Source organism: Dromaius novaehollandiae, chromosome 3, assembly GCF_036370855.1.
Source record: "Dromaius novaehollandiae isolate bDroNov1 chromosome 3, bDroNov1.hap1, whole genome shotgun sequence".
Classification (NCBI taxonomy): Eukaryota; Metazoa; Chordata; class Aves; order Casuariiformes; family Dromaiidae; genus Dromaius; species Dromaius novaehollandiae.
The window spans coordinates 6,892,435-6,919,886 of record NC_088100.1 but is presented as its reverse complement, the minus strand read 5'-3'; the positions used below and the strand labels follow the sequence as shown (position 1 = coordinate 6,919,886).

The following is a 27,452-nucleotide window of genomic DNA, read 5'->3' as shown; positions in this document are numbered from 1 at the left end:
GGGTTGAGTGACAGCGCTGCTGGCCGCTCAGAGCGCCGCGGCTCTCCCACGGGGGCGGGGCGCCGCGGGAGGGCGGGCTCGGCGGCGTCCCCGCCGCAGTCCCGGGTCGCTGCTGCTGTTGCTGTCGCTCTTCCCCCGCCGTCGCGGGGACGCTGACAGGTAACGGCCGGCGCTGGCTCCTCGCCCGCTCGTGGAGGGGCCTGGCAGGCCCCCCCGGCTCCTTGCGCCCCTTGGGGTTGGGGGTGCGAGGCCGCTGCCGGGCCTGGCTCCCGTCTCCCTCCCTGCCGTGACTAGCGGCCGCTCTCCGCGGCACCGGGCCGGGCTGCAGGCGGGGAGAGGGCCGCTGTGCGGGCCCCGAGGGTGGGGAGCAGCTCTGGTCTGACTGATTAGGCCTAGACGGGCCTCGGTGGGCGACCACCTTCACGCGGAGGTGGTCTTTGGTAAACGGACGCGGTTTGTCGAGCCCAGGTTTTACGTTGCCTGATTGTAGCGCCAGAGTGAGGTAGAGTGTTTACCAAGGTCTCCGGTCTGTGTTTGAAAGCCATCGGGTATGGGGAGTGCCAGCTGCTTCTCTTGGTGCGTCCCCACGCTTGGCTGCTCTGGCTGTAGGTCACTGCGCGGTGTCCCAAGTGTCCCTGAGCGCCTGTAGTTCTGCGTGGTGTTTCCCTGCCCGTCCAGCCTGCCTCCCCGTGGGACCCCGGAGCTCTGCGCTGTGGCACTGGGGTCCCTGGAAAGGCCTGGTTCAGCAGGTGTGCTTGGAGCGTATCCAGGGCAGACCAGGATAGCAAGACCTTAAAAATACATAACTTTATCTGTTAAAAATACACAGTTGAGAGATTAGGTGCTGTGGGCAACTTTAGCTATGTAAAGTTCAGAAGTAAGGACCTGATTTCACTTGAGAGAACTTAAATTTGTACCTGTCACTTCTCAGAACGGGGAATTATGACTCAGCCACCAGCTAAGGTAAATGGAAGTGGGGGGGAGACACAGCACATTCTCCCTTTGTTCTTTGAGGTTCACTGAGAGAAATTCTGCATGGGGTGAAACAGAGCAGAATGAGGTAGCCTTGGGTCTGTGGTGTGTGCTGAAAGGGGAAACGCATCTGAAGTGTCTCTTTGCGGTAGGACTCTAGGCCTGGATTTTAGTTTTGGAAGACATTAAACTTAGGCATAACATTTGGCTGCCTGCAAGTTAGGTTTTTTTGCTATAAGAATATAAGTGAGAGATTTAGCTGGGAAATCAGAGTAGGAAAACTTCCCATGGAAAATACTTTGTGTACTCCCAAAATGGTAGCTACATCATTGTAGTTGTATTCAGATGCTTGTTGCAGTGTAACTTTTCATATTAACTGGGTTGTGTATGTAGCCAGGATATTAATATGGATTTACTGGTAATACAGTCACTGTTCTCAGTGGTGTTTGGTTCCAGAGGGTTACTGAAAAATGGGCACATAAAGGGATCTGTGTGTAAGTATCAGTACTGCCCGCCTGTATGGGCAATATTAGCTTGAATTTTATATCAGCTACAAAAATAGAGACGTTCTCCTGAGAAAGGGCTTATAGGAGATAGGTTCTTGCTTTCAGTGAGATTAACTGTGTTATGAATAAGGAAGTAAGTTTGGAAAGGGGGAGGGAAATTTGGGGAGGGGGTTGAACGCTTGATGAATCATGAAAATCAATATAATTCTTTATGAGACTGTAGCTCATCTTATCTCGTGCTATTAGGTAAGGAATGGCAAACATAGCTTGGAACAGTCAATATCCTTGAGTCAAATGATCAGAATTAATGCTGACTAGAAATTGTATCAAGGGAGCAAATGCTTTAGGGTACAGTGCATGGTGGTCGCTAAGTCTTGCAGTTCATAGGTGAGACTTGAATTATATTTCGTGTTTCTTGCTTACTTCGTGCTGGTTGTGCTCAGCTAGCAGTGGCTTTTGCGTGGACAGGACAAATGATGGGTTTTATGCTTGCAGGACAGTTGTGGTACAGCTGCAGGCCATGTGATATGCTACTGAGTTTTTCAACTACCTCTTTCCAATCTGTTAACTAAGTGGTCAGTTATAAGAACTTGACTGCACGCTGACTTGTATAACTTATATACATTCTTGTTCCTAAAGTTATCTGTATGCTAGAAGTGACCTTTGGTAGTAAAATTCAGAATTAGTTGATCACGAGGAGCTTAGTTACATAGGAAAATTATGGTCAGGTTCTTATCTACCTCTAGATAAGAAGATACTGACGTTCATGCTATTTGTAACCCTTGATCTGACACCTTTCAAGCAACAAAACCTTTTAATGGATATAATGCTGTGTCTGAAATGCAAAGCTTCTTTGGTAATTTCTCCATTACAAATTGTCCTCAGCATATGTAATAATCCCATACAGAGTGTCAGGAGTGAGAAACTAATGGATTTTAGCCGGTAGCCCCTCACTGATGGGTATTGTGCAGGCACAGAGCACTCCAGTTCCAGTGTGTGCTTCCTCTTCCTGTGTGCAAGGTTACCAAGCTTGGTGCTAGTGGCATCTGCTGCCACACGGGCACAGCAGGGAAGCAATGCTCAAAAGACTTTACTGAGAGTTTTAAAGTTCTGGTGGGAATGGGCTTTATTATTCTCAAGGTGAGAACTGCCCTCTGTCTTAAGTCTTATCAACCAGAAGCTTTCTCAGGACAGTGTCTTACAACTTTGAACACAGAACATACTCAAGAACTTCTCAAACTGTGAGAGGAAGAGTTCCTGTATATTTGGAGCGGGAGGAAAAAAGGAAGAAGATGGGCAATGGTGGTGGTTAAAGTAGTGACTGTGAACTGTGTTGCTGAACAAGCTGTTTATTTCAACAACTAGCAGAGTCTCAGTTCTCCATCTGTAAAATAGAAATATTAACACATCGGATAAGTATATAGACTCGTTCTTATGTTTGGAGCACTTGGTGTTAGTAAGGCAAGCTGCATAAGTACTCAAGGGATATTTTAGTTACTCATTTTTAAACTAAGTTATCATTTTGACAGCCAGGTTAACACAAACAAATCTTGTGTCTCTACCCAACAGATACCATGATGCCTCAGAAGAAGGGAATAATACCTTCCAGAATAGCTGTGAACTGTTACTGGACAGTCTTGGCAGTCTGCTTGCTCTTTCTTCCAGCTGCATTCCCTCTCCAGCAAGACCAGCCCAGAGTGTTGTTAGTGTCTTTTGACGGATTTCGATGGGATTATATCTATAGAGTATCAACTCCCAATTTTCATTATGCCATGAAGAATGGTGTTCATGTCAAACAGGTCACTAATGTGTTTATAACTAAAACGTATCCTAATCATTATACAATGGTGACAGGTCTGTATGCAGAAAGCCACGGTATAGTTGCTAATGAGATGTATGATCCTATTCTGAATGAAACTTTCTCCATGAACAAAATGGAGATCTATAACCCAAAGTTCTGGGAAGAGGCCAGTCCAGTATGGGTGACGAACCAGATGGAAGGACATAAAAGCGGAGCTGCTATGTGGCCTGGAACAGATGTGAAAATTCATGGAGTCCTTCCTACGTATTATATGCCCTACAATGAATCTGTTTCGTTTGAAGATAGAGTTGCTAGGCTTATTGACTGGTTTACATCAGAAGAACCCATAAACTTTGGTCTCCTATACTGGGAACAGCCTGATGAGATGGGCCATATTCTGGGCCCAGAAAACCCACTTATGGGACCGATAATTAGTGATATTGACAAGAAGCTGGGATATCTTATGTCTGAACTGAAGAAGGCGAAGCTGTGGGATGTGATAAATGTCATAATCACAAGTGATCATGGAATGTCACAGTCATCCTCCGAAAGGCTCATTGAGCTTGATCAGTATGTGGATAGAGAGCTTTACAAAGTGATTGACCATTCTCCTGCAGTAGCTATTTTGCCAAAAGAAGGTAGGAGCTATAGCACTAAAACTCTCTGAAGAAAATACTATCAAAATGTCTACAAACTTCATTCCCTAACTGATGTAACAGTCGCTGCGCTGATGCCAATAGGATGTCAGCCTCGAACAAGGAATTTTTGCAGGATCACTTCCTTGTTCTTTTTGCTAGCTCTTTCTAAAGCTTGGATTAACATTCAGGAATGGGAAGTGAACAAATCTATGTATTGTTGACTGCTATTTCATATATCCTTTAGTCCTTATGAGAAATAAGATAATCTAAGAGCATTATCTAGGATGAATGGCATTCTGGATAGATAACCAATTGGATTTTGTGTATCTTGCCTTTCAGCAAGATGCTAAAGCCTTAGCTGAAGAATTAGATTTCAAACTCAAGCTGTAAACTGAAACCAGGTGGGGACCTTCAAAATAAGAAAGCCTGCATTGGTCATTCTGTTAGCTGGGAGCTGTTACATAATTCTCTATATTTTTTCCCCCCTTTTCATGTCAAACAGACAACCAATTATTTTCATAGTGTTTTTTTCTTTTAACTGTGGATCAGATCATGAGTAAGAATACTGTTGGAATCAAAATGAGAAGTCTGCCATCATTGAAGGATTGCTCAGGTTTCAGCTTTCTGTTTAATGTCACTGATTGCAGAAGTGCCGCTTTTTATTTTGATGGTCAAATGCTATAAATATTTGGTGGCAATGCATTAACCTGAAAAATAGCTTTTTTTGTGGGTGGGCATGCTCATTTTAAAGTTGAGTCTTAAGATGGCCTTCTAAGGTGTTTTTTTTACAGATCTCTAATGTTATTTAGACTGCTAATGGATAGCACTCTGTTTAACTCCCCAGAAGGTATTTTGCAGACCTAGGTGACCTTTAAATGTGTAAACAAATACCTCTTGTCATATCTAGTTTGAAGACTATTCCTTTATTAATCCAGACTTGAAAATGTTAGTGCAGGAATGTCCAAACAGATTCATTTGCTGCTCGAGCACACTCATGTGCATATAGCTGGACATTGTCCCTGTCAGTGGTGCTATGAGAACTGAGTTTGGGAACGCCACGCTAATGGATACAAACGTGGTAGTGCTGACTAGGATGTTCTTATTGTCAAATAAAGACATTTTAAAAGTAAACTTAATGCTGAAGCATCTCTAATGTAGTAAATGAGAACTCTTAAAAGCTGTGTAATCTGATTCTCCTCTCTGGTAAAATGCCAGAAAGAAATATCATCTCTGCAGCAATTAAATGGCTGAATAGAAAAAGGCTATTTGACTTATGAGAACATCTGTCATGCAAGGAGAGGCTGAGAGAGCTGGGACTGCTTAGTCTGAAGAAGAGGAGACTCAGAGTGATTTTATCAATGTTTGTAAACATCTGGTGGGAGGGTGTAAAGAATACAAAGCCAGATTCTGCTCAGTGCCAAACAGGAGGTAATGGGCAAAAACTGAAACACAGGAAATTCTGTTTGAATGTAAGGAAAATGTTTTCTGTGGTTGAACACTGGAATGGGTTGCCCAGAGAGTTGTGGAGCTGCCGTCTTCAGAGATGCTCAGAACCCAACTGGATGTGGCTCTGAGCACCCGGCCCTAGTTGACTCTGCTCTGAGCAGGGAGATTGAACTAGATGAACTCCAAAAGTCCATTCCAACCTCAACTGTTCTGTGATTTTTGTAATGGACTACAGAAATAGCTTGGATTTATTTTTCCCAGAGGTTCTGGTATTTATTATACGCTACTAGAAAACTAGAATTAGTTTTGAGCACAGCTGAAATTACTTCCTTCCTCTTTACCAAGCAACAATAATTTTATTAAAAAGCAATGAGCTTTATTCTCAATTTAGGTATAAAGTAGCATTAATTTAAATACATGATGCTGATTCTTCAACACGTTATTCCGTTTGTCTTGCTTAAACCAGGGAATTGGTAAAACTTGCTAGGACATTCAGAAAAGGTTTGAACACTTAAAACAGATTTCTGCTACTCTGGCTGTATATCTCTTACCTAGGAGATGGATTAGAGCAAGCAAGTGAAATACCTGGCATCTTGCCAGCTACATATAAAGCACTACTAGGAACCACTATGAAATACTAACAAAATACTGTTGATCCTTCTAACAGATAAACTTCATTGCAATCACTAAATTGTCATTTAAGAGTCAAATTGTGTACAAAACTATTCTATGAACTAGTCAGTTCTCAGCTAAATACCTTAGTTGTGTACAAAAAGCTGCAAGTTGGATCTTCACAAACTAGCTGAAGTCAAAAAAAATAGCTTAAACATTCTCGTGTGTTATTCTGTGCAGAGTTAATGACTCAAATGTTCATGAAACTGGTACCTGTGGCACAGCTGGTGACACTGGCCTTTTCTTGCACTTAATATAAATATGTTGTTATAATTAAATCATTGTAATAACTTAGTTTACTGTGTTTAGAGTTTCTTCTCCCTGTCATCTTTCCAAATAGTAAGCTGGCACGGGTAAATTAATTTTGTTGCTAGTCTAGTATTTCTAAGACTAAATTAGAGTCTCTTTCCTTGTTGCTGTAACTGGAGTCTCTATCATGTCTGGACTAGTGCTCTCCCACTGTGACCTTCATTGTGTTTCTTAAGTTTGGTGATGTGAGATGAGCTTCTCTTTTTATGCCAGTTTGAGAGGAGAAACTTTACACTATTTTAGCTTCCTCCAGCATTTACTGAACCCTGGAAGCTGAAAGCGAAAACAAAGACTGTTTAAAGATATTAGAGTCCAAAAATTAATAAAAATCCTGAGAGATGTTCAAAACCACATGCATGCTGTAAATGGTAGACCAGTTTTTATCCTTAGTTTCCTTCAGGACGTGTCTAAGGTCAGACTAAGGACTTGTGCTGGTACCTGAAGGCAACCATTTCCTGGGACATAAAGTTGCAGAACAGCTAACTCACCGGAGCACCCACAGCAGGACGTGTAGCTATGTTTGAAGGCAGAACTTGCTCGAAGCGATAGGTCAAAATGACAGGATGTGCTTAAATCCCACTCATCTGCTAAAAATATCAGTATTGGCCACAAAGAAAATGTAGAGTTCTTACAACCATGCTTCAGACCTTGTGATGCTGAAACTGGGCTACGCAGACCAGCTGTAAGCTTAGCACTCTGTCTTAACTATGCGTGTGTGTAGCACAAAGTACTTAAATAACTCATGCAGCAGAGTTGAGGGGTTGCAGAAAGAAATGTCATGCACACTGAATAGTTCTCAGTAGGATTCTGTGCTTGAAGGTTGCAAAAAAATTGCCGAAAGCTGCTCAAAATGTGACCTGAGGGCTTCTGCTGAAACATTAGTGTGAGCTATTTTTGCTTATTCCTAGGGAATGTAATACAGGCAACTGCCTATAATATAATGTTACGTGGTGTGTAGAGAAAAGCTAGCTACTCTTTCTAGATCGGCTAAATTTTGATGGTCAAAATGGTAGAACAGGATCAAAACTGAAAATCAAATGAGGCTAAACACGTAGCAGTTCGTTGGAGCTCCTTATAGAAGGAGAAATAAAAGAAAAGATTTCTTCATTTCTTCATAAAGAAAACAAACTTTCAGAGATGCCGAGAAACAATGTTGCTGCTCTCTTTGTTAGCTGCTTTCCTTTAAAAAGCCAAACTGCTTCAAAATAAATAAAAAGTGCCACTGGTCATCATAGCTGACTGAGGGGAAGCCAGGATATGTATGGTCTTAAAGCATAAATAACCTCATCAACTGCTTAGGAGCCACCTTCTTGTTTTCAGGTTTTACATGGAACCAGGAGGAACTGTTTTCTTTTGTGTGGGACTAAACACCTTCTAACTGCAATTCTTGTGAAAAGCTTACATTCTGACAACTATGAAATGAGGGATTTTTCTAAAATTAGGAAGAGAGCTACTACTTAGAAATAGCCTATTAAGTCTGATGCCAGGTGAATACTGTGAATGTCATTCTCGATTTCTTGCAGTAACTTCTGTACATGTTGTGATCTGCTGTTGTCTCTTATAGCTAAATTTAGCCTTTGAGAGAGTGCATTACAGCCTCTTCTTTCTCCCCCAAATTGTATTTCAATTACTGATGACTTTAGTAAACATGTTATTATGTTTTAAGTTATTTGTTTTTTGGTTTTTTGAAGGCAAACTGGATCAAGTATATGAAGCTCTGGCCAATGCTCATCCCAACATGACCGTTTATAAGAAGGAGCAGATTCCAGATAGATTACATTACAAACACAATAGTAAAATTCAGCCAATCTTAGCATTGGCTGATGAAGGATGGGAAATTGTACACAATAAATCTGACCATTTTCTGTGTAAGTATTCTGCATCTATAGTGTTTTGCTGTATCTTCCTTGCAGAGACTTTACATGTTAAATTGTTTGAGTCTGGGAGAGAAAACTGATGTGAAGTATGTAGAGTTTACTTTTTTTGTTCCCTAATGAAATAGGAAGCACCCTCCTTTGGCGGGGAGGGAAACTGGACTTTATATTTCTGAAAGTTAAATTTACTGATATAAGAACATTCACATGTTTTAGTGATCATGCACTTGAGGTTGTCTTGAAAGATCTAGCAAAATGATGAGCACTTCCTGAGAGATAAGAAATCTTGTAACTAAACTTGTTGAGTAGAGAGTGAAAAGCATTGTTTTATGATGTACTCTTTCTTTGGAAGTTGAGTTACTGGAGGAGGGTTGGGTTGCAGCATTATGTTTGCCCTATAGGATGAGATTTCATCGTCATTCTGGATGATGGGGGAAAAAAAATCACTTTTAGGTGCCTGACTTGGAAAGCTTTCCTGTTTTGCGTGCTTTCCTTGAAAGCATCTTGTCTCTAAATGTGCACAAAATGCTGAGGATGTCCAGTGATATTTCAAATCCAATCTTTCATATGTGATTTCACTAAAATCCCAGATCCAAGAGGATGCTTCCAGTATGGTTTTCCATAGTTTTATAAGTTTTTACAATTCTTAACTGAAATTATTTTGAACTTTGCTGCTGCTTATGAAGCTGAAGAGTGTTACCTGCAAGACAACCAAGTTTTTCAGTTGTTGATACTTGATAGGAGCAGTTATTCTTGTCTGTGTGTTCATATACTTGTTCAGAGTTTTTAGTGCCCCTGTAAGGAAAGGGCATTGGACACCTAGTAGTGAGACTGGTAAACTTTTTTTTTGTTGATGGGCACATAGTGCACAAAATCAGACAGGGTGTCAGGATAGTCAGAACTTAAGGTTCATCTGCTACTGAGAGTCAAACAGACTCTACCTGGACTTTTTTTCTAACAAATTTTGTCTAGTTGTAGAGTGAGAGCCTTTCCTTCAGCAAAATCAAGGAAACTTGGATGTAGTATGCCCTTGACAATGCAACTAGTCCCATGTGAACTTAGCTTTTTTCTAGAGCTCTTCATTCTTTTTAAAGCATTTTCTCTTCATACTTCTGTGACTTGGTATTGGCTAGGAGACATTTGCACCATTGATCAAAATGATTCTGCTAAACCTTTGTAACAATAAATGAGGATGGCTGTTCTTTTTCTTTGCTTGTTTTGCAACTTCAGAATATTGACTTTTATCCTTCTTTTCTTTCTAGTGGGTAATCATGGATATGACAATGTCTTACCAGAAATGCATCCAATCTTTTTGGCATTTGGGCCTGCTTTCAGAAAGAATACCACCAAAGAAGCCATGAATGCTACAGACTTGTACCCCTTATTGTGCCACCTACTTGGTATTAACCCACGGCCAAACAATGGTTCATTCAATGATGTGAAAGATATTCTTGCTGAGGTGGTTCCGAGACAGCCTTATCCTGAAGCCCGTGAAACAGAGTCCTATGCTTACTTCATAGGAATTTCTCTTGGCAGCATTCTTGTTCTGTTTTTTCTTTTTGTTTTTGTTAAGCATTTAACCCAAAGCCAGATAAATACCATGCAAGTGCAACATACTGAAATTGCCCAGCCACTATTACAAGGCTAACAGTACTTGTCGGTGGAGGCACCATAAAGTTTTAGAATAAGATTTGGCGCTTTTTCCTGTTTGGCACTTAAAAGAAGCTTCTACAAAATTAAGTGGGTCAGCAGAAATATGTGGAGTAAAACAAAATGGGTACTGGAGTACATAAATATCAGGTACATACAGAAGGAGCATGTTTCTGTTTCACCTTACAACCACTAAATCTTTCAGAGGTTGAGAATATTCTAGGTAAACCTGGAAAGCTGTGTATGTATCTACGTACATACAGTGTACATGTAGTAACAGTAGACCTTGAATACCTCATCCTGAACTGCTGATAGGGAAGCAACATCAACTGAGGTGCACTTCACAGAATATTACGTGGTGATTTAACTTCCTTTTTTCAGCGACCCTTTAATTCTCTTAGATTCTAACAGGTCACTGAATGTGACTAGACTCTGCTTTTGAGGTTCCTCTTCCCTGCCTAAGGAAGTTCTATAATAGATCACCATTAGAGATAGCTTGGTGGATTAAATCCCACAGAATACAACATTAAGCTAGGTCACGCAATGCTAGGTGTCTGAGTTTAGAACTAGGTGTGTTTCTTCTGAGTCCTGTGTAAGTTGTAGCACTCAAAATATTAATGTAGGTGGTACTGCCTTTAGTAATCAGCATTAAAGTACTTGATTAATTTATTTCTAGGTAAATGTAGGTCTTCACTTTTCCTTTTGCTTCCTCCATATTGGACTGAATTTTCTTGGAGTTCCCTGTGGCTGGCTGTTTAAAGACACATATAAGTACAACAGTTGTATATCCAAATGGAGTCTGTTATATTTCTGTGATAAGAGGGTTCTTTCTGAACAAGGCTAATGGATCAGTTAAGGAACGTGCCGTGCAAGCTTTTTTTGAAGGGCTGTGGAGCTCACCACTGGATGTAAAGTCAGATCCATCAATGAAGACAGCTCGTAGGGTGAGCTTGCCTGCTGTCTTATGTTTTATCTGATATGTCTGGGTGGGCCCTTAAAACTTTATGATTAGCACCTCTAAGAACTAGACACAATTTTAAGGAGCAATCATATAAAATGTACTCTTAAATCTGAAAAAAAACCTTGCTTTAATATGACATAAGGCATAAAATTAAATTGAATTGAATAAGATTGAAGTTTTTCCTTCTAGAAGGAAGTCTGTCTTAGGAAAAAGTGTTAACCTTGAGTCAGACAAAACTATAAATTGCTCTGAATCTTTTGAGGGGATTGCTGAAGTAAATCTTCCCTCTATTGCAGCCTTTTTCAGTGAGCTCATTTAAGTGATAGGTGAGAAGCTGCTGACTAAGGTTTGTATGGAAGATGTGGTGTTTAGTGAGAAAACTTGTCTAGTTGTCAGACTTCTTCAAAAGCTGGTTTTTTTCTCCCTGTTTGAGTTAGTATTTGTCTGTGTGTTTTGCTTCTGAATACAATACGTGAAGGAGAAAAAAATTCTTTCTAAATTGACTTAAATATTCAGTCTGATATTTCCATAAGTGCAATTTATTGATGCATGCATGTACATTAGTGCTGATGCTTTATTTGAAAAGTGGATTATGCTTTCCTCAAAACAGAGGAAACAGCTTTATCCACAGCCCTCATTAGAGGGCAGAGGTAAGAACATCTTTGCCTTGGATAGTCTCTATGTCAAGAGAAACTAACGATGTGACTTAGTGAAAAAAGGTGACTAACTGAAATCCAAAACTTATTCTGCTAAACTTAATTCTAGACTTAAAGGATGACATCTAAGTTCAGATGACATCTAAGTTCAGACAGAAGTTTTCACTTCTTGCTGCCTCAGTGATGATTCTACTGTGCCATGTTACTTCTGACAAAGTGAGCGCTGGACAGTTTGTAATCTGTGGATTCTTCAGTGATTGCAGAGACACTTGGATCACATTAAGCTCAGATGTGGAAGATTTCCAGAGACCACAGCTAAATGCAGTGAAGGCTCGAGAGGGAAGGCAGTGAAACACACCAATGTCTTAAGGTATATGCTGAAATTTTAACTCTAAAAGTACCTTTAAGAAGGCAGGAAACTAGCAAATCTGTTGGAGGATGGCACCTTAATTGGGGATGTGGAGTACTGTGAAATGTAATCCGACTCATCTCTGCAGTTCTGCTGTTCCTGTTCTGGGTACTTTGGTGTTCCTGCATGCCCATTCTCTTAAGAAAGTGCTGAAGGAAAACTTCTGAGATAGTTGTGCCTGACATTGTAAAGCTCATTCTTAATGGAGCAGACCCTTAAGTATGCCTTAAGTCTGATTTGTTGACACCAACTAAAACTGAATGTCACAGGGGTCAGTTAGAGGATTATCAAGTTGAAAGATGAATTCAGAAATGATCTTCACAGCAGTCTCTAGATAGGCTTGGGAAGTCTGTGTGGCAAATCTAGACTTCTAAATCCTTACTAATCTTTCCTAGCTGCCTTCCAAGAAATGGATGACAGATAGCAATTGATGTATTGATTCCATGTTTTCTTATTTGCATCTAAAAAACTTGCTGTAGCACAAACGTTATGTATTCCAGTTTAAAGAAAGATTACAGTTTGGGTTAAGGGAAAGACAATGTATGTCTGAGATGGGCAGAGAGATGCTATAATCCCCACCTGTCTTCAGTAGCTACTTCAGTTCCCCACTTTGGAACATGCTGCTTTAATAGAAATTTCCTGGTGATACTTATGGCAGATGTTAAATTAACTGGATTATATTGTCAGAGGTGTGCATTAGACTCCCTCTTTTTTATTGTGACAGGTGAGGTTCTAGGATCAGCCAAGGTGACCCCTGGTCTTCAAGGGGCAAAGTTAGTCAGCATTATTCAGTCATGCTAGCATTTATGTCCTACCTCCCCAAACATGTGACAAGGGAAGAGCAGTAAGTTTCCACTATCAGCGCATTTGGGAACCAACATAATATCCAAAATAGGTTGGGAACGCAAGCATGAGAATTGTCTTCAATGTCATTGTTCTGTATTGCACTGTAAGGCCCTTTTCAAAGAGGGTAAAATGACACTTTGTAGAAAACTGAAATCTTTCAACATTCAGGTGTTTCATTTTAGGTTACAACATGTTTCCTTATTGTTTAGGTGTATTTATAAATAACCACTTAGGTAGTTACCTTGTTAGGATATTTGCCTAGCTGGTATTAAACACTGCTTTAAGTTAGTGTGCATGTATGCTTAATGAACATGAAAACACATATGATACCACTGGGGAGAAGGACCAACTTTTCAGACTTGTGATGGGAGATTCTTCAGACTTTACCTTTCTAGTGGGGGAAGACCCAGGATTTGGGGGGTTTTTGTGTGTTTAGTGCCTTTTATGATTTGCAAACATTTTGTCAGAAAGTGGGTTTGCATACACTATATATTGGCTTGTAGCTAAAGCTTGGGAATTGAAAAGCTTGTATGATTATGTGCTGCTTTACTGACCTGTGGAACATACGCTGAGATGTCTAACATTTTCTTTTCTTCCTGCTTGGAAATGTCAAAGTTGAAATATATATTTTCTATGTGCTATCAAACACTGTGTGATTGCTTCATTTAAAATAATTCTGGAAAAAACTTTAATTTTGGGGGGGAGGGCTGGTGGAGACTGGCCTTAAACCACATGCATCCCAGATATTTCTAATATTCTGCACAGTGTACAACTTTATTAAAGACAACTGGAAGTGTGATATAACTTAAGAATTTTAGGTGACAGTTTTTATAGGAAAGACCTTTTGCTTCCCACTTTGCTATCATTTACAGAAATCACAGGTATCTGTTATCACCAATCTTAATGTAGTTTCTTTACCAAAAAACTCTCCCCAAATTTCTTAAGAAAGATCTACACTAGTGCTGTTTACCATAAATGTGCTCTCATCAAAGGAAGAAAAAGCTAAAGATAGCTATCTATCCAAAAATAAAGGATTGTACACAGTGGCACTCCTTTTAAGTATGAAACAACATAGACTCTTGAGCTGTGTGTGGGAAGAATATGACAAACATGCGGTTGTTCAGTCTTGCTGTTTCATAAAATTCAAATATAGTAGGCTTATTTCTAAATCCTCTTTCCTGCTTAAATAACTTGGCCATGGATACTGTCTCGGTCATGCTGCTGTACAGACCTTTCAAGACATGATAATGTGTTTGTATTACAACAAGGTTAATGAGAACATTTATTAGATGGCAGACTAGTAAAATTCTTATGAGCATATAAAAATGGTACTGCTATTGAGCTTATCTGCAGCACTGCAAATGGAAGGCCTTTCCATAAACCTCCTAATCTGAATTATATTCTGCTAATGAGGTCTCTACTGCTTATTTTGCACTAAGAATGGTACCATGTATATATGTAATGTTCCTGGTTTATTTTTGTAAGTAAGTGGTGCATTCTTTTCAGCTGGTAGCACAATTTGCTACAAGCCCAGGACAAGTATTTGCAATCTATGGTTAGTTGAAGTCAGCTTAATTCTGGAGCTTTCCCTGGTGCTATAACTCTACAGGGTTGGGCTTTTTGAGAGCTTTATACACAGCGCTGAGATCTCCTTTTTGGAGAACATCAAAGGAGGTAATGAAATATCAATTTTGGTAAAGCAAAGCAGTACCAGCAGTAAACCTGTATGTGGGAAAGGAGGACAAAACTCTTACCATTACTCCCTATTTCACCAATGGTACATACTAAATAGATATTGATAAGCTGAAGCATCCTGTAGCTTTGAGCATTCATCCTCTTTCCTATAGACTTTACACTTCCCTGTTGTAGCTTAGACTATCATATACCTCTTCCACTGTGGTTTAGGCCAGGTGAAAGACTGGGTATTCTTGCCTATTAATTCCATTCTTAAACTCCAAAGCTTTCCACCCCTCCCAGAAGAACACTATTCAGTCTCTCTGCTAAAGGGAGGAGGAGAAGTAGAAGGGTGGTAAGTTTTGCTGGATACTACTACTCATGCTCTCATTTCACAGGAGTTAGCATAGACCATTGCAATCCCTATCAAAGGTGTGACCTAGAGCTAGAGGGAGCAGTGTATTTACACAGGCCTAGCTTTCTCCTTCTATAACAGTATTTATACTTAAGATTAAAGTACTACTGATGCACCTCCCCTAGTCAGTATTTGTATTTTTGATAATTTGAAGTCTTAGAAGTAACTTTTAACCTTGACCTACACTGGTGTGCAGCACCAACAAAACAAAGTATGTTAATCATGTAGCGCAAGACTGAACTATTCTGGGGAAGTGAGAAGGAAGGAAAGAACAGAGCAGAGCATTTACCCTGCTGACTTGTTTTACCTTCAAGGGAAAAACCTCTGGCTTTGATCAGAGTATGGCTGGGTCTTGCCAACCCTGCCCAGAAAGGTAAAGCTACTTCTGCTCAGTATACAGAAGATGCAAAGCATCTCCCACAAAGCCTGCCACACACTGAAGATGGTAGTTTTTATTCAGCAGTCATAAGAAACCAGCAAGTCTCTCCCACTATAGGAGGGTCTTAATCATCCTCTCCTTTCACAGCATTTTCATGTTCTGCCCTACAAAACAACATTTTTGTTAGACTCATTAACCTGATCTGTTACTGCAGATAATTAGTTATTTCAAATCTTCCAACAGCAGAAGAAAAAGAACAGAAGCGAAGCCTATGTTCAGTCCAGTTCTTTGTTAGAACTGTATTACAGCAAGAGTTAAAAATCCAGTATGCTGGTAGCAACAGCACAGATTTTACTCTGAACTCAGACCACTTGAAAAGTGTTAATCAGGAAGTAGTAGTCAACAGAAAGCAGCACTTTTTTTTAAAACTTTTTTTTAATCTGTACAACAGAAGTCTCAAATAGGAACATGAAATTTAGTAAAATATATTGCAGTACATTATTTTTTAACATTCAACTTTTTTCTCCCATAGGGGCAGTTAAAATTAACCCTTCTCTCCAACACCCATGCTTCCTCTCAGCTGAATCACTGAAAGGTAGGCTATGGCTAATGCTAAATTTCATTGAATTTGAGTTTTTGAAGAAGAAACCACATTGTATGTTACCAGATCTCATCTATCTCACTTAGAATGATCAGTTCTTAAAACCGCCAAGCTTGTAGAATAAGGACTTAGTAGCTGTAGTTCTGTTTTTGGGTTAGCACTAGTATTTTAACCTCACATTCCTACCTTGCTGAAAGATAAAGTACCACTAAGACTTTCTAAATCTAATTAATTTTTTGTATAGCAAGTTACTTCCTTTTTTAAATCATCAAGGCTAGTAAGAGTTTCATTTAAGAGAACCATTAGCATTGGTCTTGAACAGAACTTTGAATCTATACAAGTCAGACCCCACAGACAAAAGATCTTATCTCAAAAGCCAGGTTAACCTTTAAAATTTTAGCATTTAAAACAAAAACTTGCAGTCTTTGCATGAAGATTTCTTGTTAAATTCTCAGCTTGTTGCTTTTTCCACACATGGCAGCCTTCAGAACACAACTGTCAGCTGGTACAAAGGGCAGTGCCCACCTTTATTACATAAAAGCATCCAGCAGAGTCCGCATCTGAAAAACTTCACAGGGTTTAACAGCAGTAGTTTTATTACTGCAGCCCATCAGCCTGAGTAATCCAGAAAGTAATAGATTAAATCAACATCCCTGAGGTAAGCAAGTAGTACTGTCCCAACTCTCCAAGTGCAGAAGCTGTGGAACAAAAGTCAAGAGGCTCAATGAGAGTACACAGAAAGTCATCAGACCTGTGGCTAGAAGCTTCAGCTAGAGCCATCCACTGTTACAACTGCCAGCCTGTACACTCCATGGCTCAGGTGGAAGCAGTCAGCAGAGAAATGATCCTCCCTGTGCCAATTCCTTCCTCACTGGTTTCCTTCCCCATCAGTTTCTTCTTATATTGCTGGCTTAGGGTAGAAACAAGAAGTATCACCTTCTCTCCACCTTCTATCCCCCAATTCGTAAGAACAAATCAAGATACAGTGTACAAACAGAACTTCTTCCAACTCCCAGAAGAGAGATCTTCCTTCCAATACAGGTACAAGAACACTAAAAGAAGTCATCATTAACTTAAGTTTAATACAAAAAACCAATAATTTTTATTTACAAATGTTAACATTAGCTTAGCAGTCTATCCTTGCTAGTTCATAGTCTGAAGTTTCATTTCAGAAGTGTTCAAAGGCTTGAATGGAAAAACTAAACTTATTTTGCTAAACATGAATTCCAGCAGAAAGCAATCTGTTCAGTATTTCTTTCTGAAAATATTTTTAGAGGACTGCTAGTCACATAACACATGAACAAGTTAGCAGGTTCTAGCTGTACAGTATTTTACACAGATACTGTTAAAGTGCATCAAAGAATGCCGTCCAGTGCAAGTTCAAATTAATCCCCAGAAATCACTGTTTAGCAAGTGAGGCTGAGCTCCCTACACGCTATCCAATTAAAGGATCATCGTCATCATCATCTTGTAACTGAAGTCGGGAGAATGGACGTGGAGAAGGTATTCTATTCTTCGAGATTATTATAATGCAGGTAAAAGTAGTCAACACTATAAGGGCCCCAATAACTATCCCAATGGCCTCCGGGAGATTTATGCACCACTGGTCAGCCAGCAAGCACTTGGCATTACTGAAAGTTCCATTGTGGGGCTGAGGTGTCAGTCCCAGGATGTGGCACATCATCGGGTAAATATCAACGTTGTTCATCGTGCTCTGCTTATAACCTTGACGGAAAGCAGGCCCGTGAGCAGCCAGGAACGGATGCATGCTTGGGAGAGTGTTGTCATAGCCATGGTCACCTACTGGAGAAATGCAAGTTCAGAGTTAGCATCATAGTTTGCTTGTGTATTTGTCATGCTCCTCCCTATCTCTCCCCTGCCCACAAAAGGCATATGTTTTAACCAAGGACTAATGCAGAAAATCTAAGCAATCCTTTGATCAAAACCTGGAACTCAGAGTTCCTTCCCTCCTTCCTGCTCCCCAGCAGTATTTTCCCTTGCTGGCCTTCAGCCACGATTTTCTGCACACCCCCCCCCCCCCCCCCCCCCCGCAATTATCTATTTTCCTTTTGGCCATCAACTCTTGCAGTTTTCCCCCTCCTACTCCTCATGTCAAAGTTGAAATGGGTGTTCCCATTCCACAAGAAGTCAGCAGCTGGAATGAAAGTTGGCATTTCTGAGATTTTGGAATTTGCAAGGTAGACACTAACCGCATTCAAAAAGCCCAGCACTCTCCCCTTGATAGTGTTCAGTTCAAGTATACTGAGGTACTTCAGGTAAAGTGATACTGAATAAATCCCTAAACAGTCAAAAGCAAAAAAAATAGCCAGAGAATCATGATACCTGTGACAAACATTTAACAAAACTGGCTACAATGTTGCCAGTGCTTGGACATTTGGTAGGCTTAAGAAAATTCTCACTCAAGTCTTTGGTGGAATACAAACACCTAAAGAGCAGCCATAGTCCAATATCCTAATAACATGCCTGAAAAGATACACCTTCAAAATCTGTTCTAGATGTCAAAAATTTCTCTTAGCAGTCAGCAAAGAACTTGAGTGACTGTATTTAGGTTTAGACTTCATTTCTTAAAAAGAGTTCAACCAATCTGTGTCCAGAACTGCCTTCTTGACTGCTTCATTAAAGTTCCTGGTTTGAAATGTTATGATTCTTATTGCTTTAGGTGAAATCTCACTCACCAGTTTGGTATACTTAAAATATTCCTTTTAATAAAAATAATAGTGGAAAATGTTAAAGATACTACTTGTACCACTTCTTGTTTGTTTGTTTTAATGCAATCTTTCATTTCTTGATTAGTTTTTCCTTTTTCTACACACTAACTTATTTTGAATAGAGCTGTTCCAAGTTGCCTCTCCTATGAGGTTTCCTGTATTTGAAGCAGGAGGGCTGGTGTGTGCTGGCATTGCTAGGAACAGCATTGGTATACGTGCAGATATTATGCTGCCACTTTGTCCAAGACGACACATACAATAAACACTTAAATAGCTATTTACATAGCCTTCTGAAGTTTGATGTGCAAACCCTCCTCCCTGTGCCTTTGGGGAGCTTTGGCAAGCCAAATTCTTCTGAAGAATGATTCACTTCAACTCATATAATGCTATTACTTCTAAATATAGACTTATTAACTATTTTTAGGTAGATGAAGTCAACAACATTTAACACACATGGAATTATTCTCTACAGAGCTGTCATTTTTTATGGTTAGATTCAGTTTGAAGATAATTTGGGAGAAATTCAATACAACCATATCTTACATCATAAGCAGTACTTTTGTACAAATAATGAGAAGACAAACTTCAATGTACAAAGGGCAGAAAATAAGAACAGCCAAGATGGGTGAAACCAGTCCTTCCCAGCATCCTGCCTTTGACAGCGGTCTTAAATAGTATGGAAAACATCCAGCAAAGTTAGCCCAGTGATTAATTCCCCAGCATGCCATCCAGCCTCTAGCTGTTAGCTGCTCAGGAACATCCTGGAAGTTGCTATCTTTGTATTTAATATCCATTAATAGATTTTTCTTCCAAGAATTTGTCCAATTGCTTTCTGAAAACGTATATATTTTGACATGCATGGCATCCAGCAGCAAAAAAGTGCACAGCTTAGCAATGCACTGTGTGCATTATAACACCTTTCCCCCCCCCCCCCAAAAAACAAAAAAACAACACACACACCACCCACAAACACACACATGCTATTTGATGACCCAGTGAGAACTTGGGCTTCTTGGACTATTATTGTTTTGTTCCTACTAGCTTTAATATTTCCTTCCACTTATTTTGCTTCCCAGGATGTGTATAATACCACTAAGTGTTATGTCTCACACTCTTCAATTTACGCTCCCCATACGTATTTCGTACTCAAGAAGTTTAAGCCATACACCAGTAGAAGCTTGAGAGACAGAGGCTGCATAACTTCCCTAAGATCACTCTTAAAGTGATAATAGCCTCAGGTTATTAGGTTGAATACGGTCAGTGGAATATTCCTCAAGCCAACGCAATATCCCCCATCTCTGCCTCATCTGCTCAAACGCCCTAGGTTCAGCTTGAGAATGCTCTTGGAATTACTGCCTTTGAGACAGTCCCAAAGGTGCATAGTACAAGGACTCTAATCACTAAGCTAGGACCATCCTACAGACTGCTGGAATAAAAACAAAACTGTTTACCGATGCAAGCCACCAAGAGCATAAATGAGGAAGATGTACTTACGTTTTGGAAGTGACTCATTTTGTACAATTGTCCACCCTTCATCTGCAACAAGAATTATGGGCTGAATTCTCTTGTTATGACGGTAATGAAATCTGTCAGGAATTTCTTCTTTGAGATACACTTTCATGTGATCACTGCAGTTTTTCAGTAAGTTATATACATATGTTCTGTCTGTCAAGAAAAAATTGCATGTGAAACAGCTGGGAATTATGTCCTGTTTACTGCAATTATCTATCATTAAACTTTAAATCCAGTCTTTTCAGAACAGTAATTTTTTCAAAAGGCATGTAGAAAAGGATTTTTTCCATGTCCCTGATGAAATGCTATACATACCAAGGTAGATTTCACAATTTGTTCCCCTTTTACACAGCAGATTCATGGCTGTGGTCTAGGACATACAATTCAAGTTACTCTTTGGACTTTGGCGGGGGGGGGGGGGGGGGAAATAGGGAAAGGACCAATATTCAAGCAGAGAAAACAAGAGAAAGTAATCATATACAAAAGTAATCAATATTTTATCCAAATCAGTGAAGATTATTTTAAATTTTGTTCTTTGTAGATCTATTCACTATAATCACTTCAGTCTGGCCATACTTGGGGAAACTCTGAGAAGACCAACAGTGTCATGATTTAAGATGTAACTGTTAGTACCTATCCTGATATACAAAAACTCAAGTTTCATTCACAGAAACAGAAGTGCTAAAGCAATCAAAGTTAGTTTTAGATTTTTTTAAACTTGGAAGTTTAGACAATGACATTTTTAATTCTAAATAAACCAAAGTGTTTATTTCACACTCATTATGAATTACAGCTGTATAACTGAATGAGCAACAAAAGAGCATGCATATGATGTGCCTATTGATTTGTCAATAAGCCATACTAGGACCATCTTTAGCACCCATAGCAATTTGACAGGAAATGCACTGATTACCAAAACAAAGACGTTTATTTAGAAACAATCTTTCTTTAGCTTATTCATTATATCAGAGTTGTGCAATATGAACTACACTGGTTTTGCAAAAGGTGTGACCAAACTACCACACTGTACTTTTTAGCAATAAAACAAACAAGATTTAATTTTCAATGTATGACAAAAAAAAATAAGAAATACATACTCTGTCTTGGCAGCACTGCAGCAACTGGACTCTTGTCTATGAGAGTATAGTTATTGCGACCAATACAGCCATCCAGTATGATCAGCTTCTTGGCAGAACACGGGGCCATTCCATGATCACTTGTTATTATGATGTTAATAGTGTCCCACAAACCTAATGCCTTCAGTTTATTAATAAGGAAACCAATATGATTATCCACTTGTTCTAATACTTTGCGCATATTCTCAGTATTATCTGGTCCATATTTATGCCCACTTGCATCTGGTTCTTCCCAGTATAATGTAGCAAAACTGACTGGTGGGTTGGAGTTGTTCAGCCACATAACAATTTTCTCCGCTCTCTCCTCAAATGTTACCGAGAAATTATACTTCATAAAGAACTGAGGGGTTGTATTGTGAATTTTCACATCAGTACCAGGCCACATTGCAGCAGCACTTGTTCTGTTTCCCTGCTGATTTGTTACCCAAATCGGGACTGCCTCATTCCACCAGAAGGGATCCAAATCATTGAACTGTGAGAATGTTTTCCGGGCATCTGCATCATACATGTCATTAGCCACAATGCCATGGCTTTCTTCATATAAGCCTGTCACTATGCTATAATGGTTTGGGAAAGTCTTTGTGATAAAGGTATTTGTAACCTGTCTGACAAGCACGCCATCCTCAATGAACTCCTGGAGATGAGGAAGTTTATAGGTTTTCAAGTAATCAGCCCTGAAACCATCAAAGGACACTAGGAGTAACCTGGATAGTGGATTACCAGTAGAGTTACCACAACAGGCAACTATTCCAGAAAAAAATAATGCTAACATCAAATTCATTGTTGATACTTTGAAGTATTCCCAGCAGCTAATGTGATGCACCTGAAAAGTTTAAAAAGATAGTACATTAATACAAAGTAATCGTACCGGAACCAGTATAACTAGTTATATATTACGCGTATCTCCCCAAGACAGGTACTACAAAATAGCTACACCAAGCAACAACTAAAGTCAATAACAAACAAAGGCAATGAAAGTTTTTTCATTCAAGACTCCAAATGAAAAAAAACTTTTCTCTTTTTTTAAACAATTATTTCACAGAAACATTAGTTCACATTGCAATTCTACAGTTTAAAAAAGTGACCAGTATTTGTCTCATGTTCAAACATACATACCCAAACAACTCTGGCTCCACATTCAGGGGTCCTTTGCATGCCAGAATGCCATCAGGGTTTAGACCAGAAATCTGTTTGCTACCATAATTATCATTTTTCCTTTTCACCCTTCTATTCCTTTTTACAAGGTTTCCATCATCTTAAGCATCATCTAAAAGACTTTTCAGGCTTTCAACATTCCTATTTATTCACTGCTTGCTCTATACGTGGAGTTGCCTGAAATAACTTGTGCAACAGTTCAGGAGGAAATAGAAGTACATCCGCTCTAACTGTATTAAAACTTGTCCTTTACACCTCATTTTTCAAAAAAGAAATTAGTAACCTCTGTTACTAGTGTTATGAGTCAAGGGCTTTTTCTTTTTTTTTTTTAAATCAAGGAACTCATGACCATTACAAACACAAGATATGATTTATAATGTTATCATTTTGATTATAAATTAATCTACAGCAGAAAGGACATGCCTGAGCTTAATATGTGTGACAGGACCACTCTGCTCAGGAAGATCAAGAATTACTCTACATGCCTTTAAGAAAGAGGAAGCAAAGCTTCAGGTTTCACAAAAACTTTTGCAATATTGTTAGATAGCATATTTACTTCTAAAGAAAAGCCCCATTCCAGCAACTTTTTTCTGTGTCTCATGGGCACAAACTATGCTGGATTTTAGGAAGAAATGCAGATACCTTCCTAACTAACTTCCTAATATCTTCTGGCCTTTTCCAAGCCTGTTCCCCAAATCATCAAGTTCTTGAAACCAACAGTGATAGCACTTTGTGTCAAAAGTGTAAATTGCTTTAATGTTAGCAAAAGCTTTAGCAGTGAGAGGAATTCCAAGCATGGGAAATTGTTGCCCTGCTCTCCCTCCAAAAGTTAGAAATTCTTTGAAAGATACAAATGCTAGAAGAAGAGATTATCATAAACAGCATTAGGGTATCTTCTAATACGGAGAACTTGGAACACTGCCCCCTTAAAAGGGGGGGGGGGGGAAGTAATACAGTAGAGAATCACCAATTTTAAATTGTTAGGTCCTTTATTAAAAAAAAAAACCCTTTTCATAGTGCAAAGATAAGAAAACAACATAACTGTGGTATATAACACACATTTAAGGATCCTCAGATACCTAGTTTATGCATTATAGATGCATCAGGTCAGAGCTGTCTCCATGACCCGAAACTGTTTGGGGGGGGGGGGGGGGGGGCAGGAACCAAACCACCCATTTCAGCTGAAGCTTCCTGCCGGCTTTCACAGTCATATCTAACCGTTTTTTTCCTGTCTTGTTACCGCAGGTTTTCAGCCCACTATAGCGAATCCAATACGCTCCACCAATATCTAACGTTTTTTTTTTACTGCAGTAGCTTCATGGGGGCAAAACCCCACGCTACAGATAAGGCATAAAACCAAAGTACCGGCCTGGAAATACCCCAAAGACATTAAGCACCCGATTCGCATTTTCATCAATACACAGTGTTTCACGACTAACTATAGGCAGCGTTCAGCATTACAGCTACATGCCCTTGACCACAGCCTCCTCAAACGCTCCCTGGTTACCTCAGAAGAGAGGGGTTATTCCGGCCTCGGACGTTCACGCCAAGATACCGCACTGCCCTTCGGAGCCTTTACCGCGACTTAAGGAGCGGCGCCCACAGCGCGGGCACGCGGAGCTGCTGCCGCCGCGGCGGCCCCCGTCCCCGGGGGGCTGCGATGGCGGAGCCGCCGCCCCGCCCGCCGCTGCGGGAAAGCCCCGGCTCAGGCGCTCGTATCCCCCCCAGCAGGTGCCGCCGGCGGCGGGGCAGGGCACGGCCGCGGCCTGGCCGGCTCGACTCACCCGTTCCCGGGAAAGGCGGGCGGCAGCGCTGGAAGGTCACCGGCTCCACGCGGCGCGACGCGACGCGACTCCTCCTCGGGGCAGCAGAGAGGCGCCTGCGCGACCCCGCGCCCGGCACCAACTGCCATTAACGGCCGCGGCGCAACCGCAGCCCGCCGCGGGGGACAGATAGGGGCCGGCGGAGAGGAAAGAGGCCCGTCAACTGGCCGGACCGCCTGTGATTGGCCGGAGCGCCCGCAGGCGGCGGCTGTGATTGGTTCTAAGGGAGTCGGGGGGCGGGTCGCGTAGTGAGTGATGGGGGGAGTAAAGAGCAGGTGCGGGGGGGAGGGGGGGGCTGAGGGGAGCTGGAGTGTGGGGGGAGGTAGGGGGCTAAGTGAGAGGGGAGCCTGGGGGGAGCTGTGGATGCCTGGGGGGAGCTGTGGGAAGTGGGGCTGTGAGGGGGCTGAGGGCAGCTGTGCAGGGCTGAGGGGAGCAGGGCTGAGGGGAGCTGTGGGGAGCGGGGCTGAGGGGAACTGAGGGAGCTGTGGGGAGTGGGGCTGAGGGGAACTTGGCGGGAACTGTGGGAATCTGTGGCTGTGAGATGGAGGGCAGTGGGGAGCAGGGCTGAGGGGCCTGTGGGTGCCTGGGGGGCCTGAGGGGAGCTGTGGGAAGTGGGGCTGTGAGGGGGCTGAGGGCAGCTGTGCAGGGCTGTGGGGAGCAGGGCTGAGGGGAACTGAGGGAGCTGTGGGGTGTGGGGCTATGGGGGGCAGTGGGGAGCAGGGCTGAGGGGAGCTGTGAGGGGCAGTGGGGAGCAGGGCTGAGGGGAGCAGGGCTGAGGGGACAGGCTTGTGGTAGCAGGAGGGCCACGACAGGACAGGGGAGTCCGGTCTTCACGAGAAGCTTGTTAGCACCCAGGCTGGGATGTGGGGGAGCTGGCCTGCGAGGTGGGGCATGGAGACACCCCCTTGTAGAGGCCTGCTGAAAATGGGTCAGAGCTGTCTGCTGGGGCTGTTAGCATGGGCAGTGGTGTCCTATTGCTTCAGAAGGGCACTGTGGGCAGGGCAGGGCAAGGCAGGGCGAGGCGAGCTGGTGGATGGGTGCCATGCTGGGAGCTCTGGTTTCCCCAGGATAACTGTAACCGCTTCCTTTGCAGCTATCGCAACCATGCCAGGCCTGGCCTTGCAGTGCCGTGACCTGCCCTCTTTGATTCCTGCTCCCTTTCAGTGGCTCAGCTCAGAAAGCTGCCTGTTCATGCGCTTTCCTATGTATGACCGACCTCTTTTTACTCAGTTGTGACCACACTGGTTTGACCCAAAACACAGAATAAATGCAGGGTATTGTGAAAGTGTTGCTGAATGCAAGTGCTTCCAGTGCCAGTGCTGGCTTTACGAAGGCTCTGTGTGTTTGAATTGGTGTGGGCGTGTGAGATCAAAACGGGGTGAAGTGTTGAGGTCTGTTTTGGGTCCTGATGTTTTGCGACTCCAGGCTGATAGTTCAGATTCTTTCTGTTGTCTGTTTTATTATTAGAAGGGATTAGTCTCCAAAACGTGTTAAGTTGCTGGTGCTGAGAAAGAATAAAGTCAACTCTGTTTAAATAGAAAAAATAAATGTCCTTTAATAGTATATAGCAGAGATCATAACTCCCATTTTAAATTTCATTGTGAAAACTGAGAAAAAGATGTACGTAGCTTCGTTATTGACTTAAGTAGAGGATCTGGATTTTATTCTGTTTATCCTGCTACCATGTTTATTCTGAATGCTGCATAGATTTGAGCCTGTTTCTTTTTAATGGCTTTTATGAGTGTATGAGGTTGGTGGGTTATGCTACCTCTGTGTATCAGTTGTGGAGAGTTTTCAAAGATATGGGACTATTGATTTACAGCTGCCATGGGAAAACTAGTGAATAAAGTGGCACACCTCTGATTCACCTTGGCTTGTGGAATGTAGCAGGTGTGGCAAAGCGCAGGCTTGTAAAAGAAGGGGAAAAAAAACATTCCAGGTGAGCTAGATTTCATGCAGCTATTCAGATGTTACGTGTCAAGTTCTTTTTTTTTTTTTCTCCTTAGTTACCACTAATGCAGCTCTGTATATATGCACATGACCGTTTATGACATAGAAAAGGGAAATGTTCTTTATAAGTTACCTTATTGTATTGTCTTCAAAATATTTAGTACACAGAGTGAGTTTAAGGTATAGAGGATATGTAATAGATGTAATCTTTTAGCCTGCTTGATTTAATATCACCTTTAACTGGTTTTATGTGATTCGGATCTTGTTACCAACTTGACACAGATAAATTTTCAGCATCAAAGATCTTTTTGCTAACCCTGTTTGGCAACACACTCACTCATCATCATTCAGTCCTAAAAGGTGCGAGTAATCTCTTTCTTGTTTACCCCATATCATGTGCTTTGAAACCTGTTCATGGCAATATGAGCTCAGCCTAATGTAATTTGGCCAGTTTTGACACAGCATGAAGGCAGCACACCTGACCAACTCTGGACTTTTGAAATGTTCTAGCCAACATGTAAGTCTTGGATCCAGTTACAGTGTGTGGCTGTAAGAAATGGATTAGTTGTGTCTGTACTTAAATTAACAGAAAAAAATCTGAGAACTACCAAGATGTTTGCCTTTCATCACCTTAATCTCTTCCTGTATTGTATTTCATCCTCTCATTTTTCTGCTTAAACTGCAGTACTTGGAAGCACTACACTATACTAAATTTTGCCAGATGCTGTACAGATTTACTGCTGTAGCACAGTTGGGCAGTTGCAGCTTGAAAACTATTATATAAATGTGTTTGTGTTACTGGAATTTACTGAATGACAGGAAGTAAAGGATAGGCAACAAACAGTGTTTGGCTAAGTTTAATAAAAGACTTAGTTTCCAGGCTGGAAACTATACCCTCCTGCTGGTAGTGTTGAGGAGGGAAAACAACTTCTTTTTATTCAGATGAAAAAAGATGCAGATGAGTAGTTCAAGTACCTGTCTTAAGCACTTTCTTAAGAAAAAGGAGATCATTTTCAGTGCTTATAGCCAAGACTATTGAAATTGAATATTGAAAGAAAAACTTTTTTTTGTATTTTTTCCACCAGATTATCTCAATTTTATACATGTAGCAGAGGTCTCCGTGATCAGCTTTGCTAAGCAGTTTTTTAATCGGTCATTACTGGCTTTTACAGTCATTTTGATGCATCTTTATGTGGTTGAGAAGAAGAAAAACATTAAAATATGGTTCATAAAACCATAAAAAGGTAGGTATTGACTAATAGCTGTTTAAATTTATTAGACTTTCAGTTTTTAGTGCCGATTTAATCTGAAGAATAGGTTGTATATGGAGACTGTAAA

At 41.0% G+C, this 27,452-nt stretch overlaps 2 protein-coding genes across 5 annotated transcripts; one reads left to right on the top strand and one right to left on the bottom strand.

Annotated features, from left to right (window-relative positions):
- Positions 1-10: 10 nt before the first annotated feature.
- ENPP5 (ectonucleotide pyrophosphatase/phosphodiesterase family member 5) lies at positions 11-13,386 on the top strand. Of its 2 annotated transcripts, XR_003258198.2 has the most exons (5): positions 11-159; positions 3,048-3,917; positions 8,036-8,212; positions 9,481-10,812; positions 11,595-13,386. XR_003258198.2 is itself a non-coding variant. In XM_026093810.2 (4 exons), the coding sequence occupies exons 2-4, from the start codon at positions 3,053-3,055 to the stop codon at positions 9,864-9,866; spliced, it is 1,428 nt and encodes a 475-aa protein (XP_025949595.2). In that variant the 5' UTR covers positions 11-159; positions 3,048-3,052; the 3' UTR covers positions 9,867-13,386. The 2 variants fall into 2 exon arrangements, 1 of the variants encoding a protein (XP_025949595.2); XM_026093810.2 differs by having other exon boundaries at positions 9,481-13,386.
- Positions 13,387-16,484: 3,098 nt separating this feature from the next.
- Positions 16,485-24,324, bottom strand: ENPP4 (ectonucleotide pyrophosphatase/phosphodiesterase 4). Of its 3 annotated transcripts, none has more exons than XM_026093812.2 (4): positions 24,126-24,324; positions 21,148-22,009; positions 20,033-20,203; positions 16,485-17,612 (listed from the first exon to the last, which is right to left on the bottom strand). In XM_026093812.2, the coding sequence occupies exons 2-4, from the start codon at positions 21,965-21,967 to the stop codon at positions 17,245-17,247; spliced, it is 1,359 nt and encodes a 452-aa protein (XP_025949597.1). In that variant the 5' UTR covers positions 21,968-22,009; positions 24,126-24,324; the 3' UTR covers positions 16,485-17,244. The 3 variants fall into 3 exon arrangements, with proteins under 3 accessions (XP_025949597.1, XP_025949599.1, XP_025949598.1); XM_026093814.2 differs by having other exon boundaries at positions 16,485-17,609; XM_026093813.2 differs by lacking the exon at positions 24,126-24,324 and adding an exon at positions 23,849-24,093.
- Between the last annotated feature and the right edge of the window lie 3,128 nt (positions 24,325-27,452).

Coding starts and splice junctions, on each gene's coding strand:
- ENPP4 (XM_026093812.2), bottom strand. CDS start 21,967: ATGAATTTGATGTTAGCATTATTTTTTTCTGGAATAGTTGCCTGTTGT. Junction 20,204..21,147: donor TGCAGTGCTGCCAAGACAGA/GTATGTATTTCT, acceptor TTTTCTTGACAG/ACAGAACATATGTATATAAC. Junction 17,613..20,032: donor AAATGAGTCACTTCCAAAAC/GTAAGTACATCT, acceptor GCATTTCTCCAG/TAGGTGACCATGGCTATGAC.
- ENPP5 (XM_026093810.2), top strand. CDS start 3,053: ATGATGCCTCAGAAGAAGGGAATAATACCTTCCAGAATAGCTGTGAAC. Junction 3,918..8,035: donor AGCTATTTTGCCAAAAGAAG/GTAGGAGCTATA, acceptor GGTTTTTTGAAG/GCAAACTGGATCAAGTATAT. Junction 8,213..9,480: donor TAAATCTGACCATTTTCTGT/GTAAGTATTCTG, acceptor TTTTCTTTCTAG/TGGGTAATCATGGATATGAC.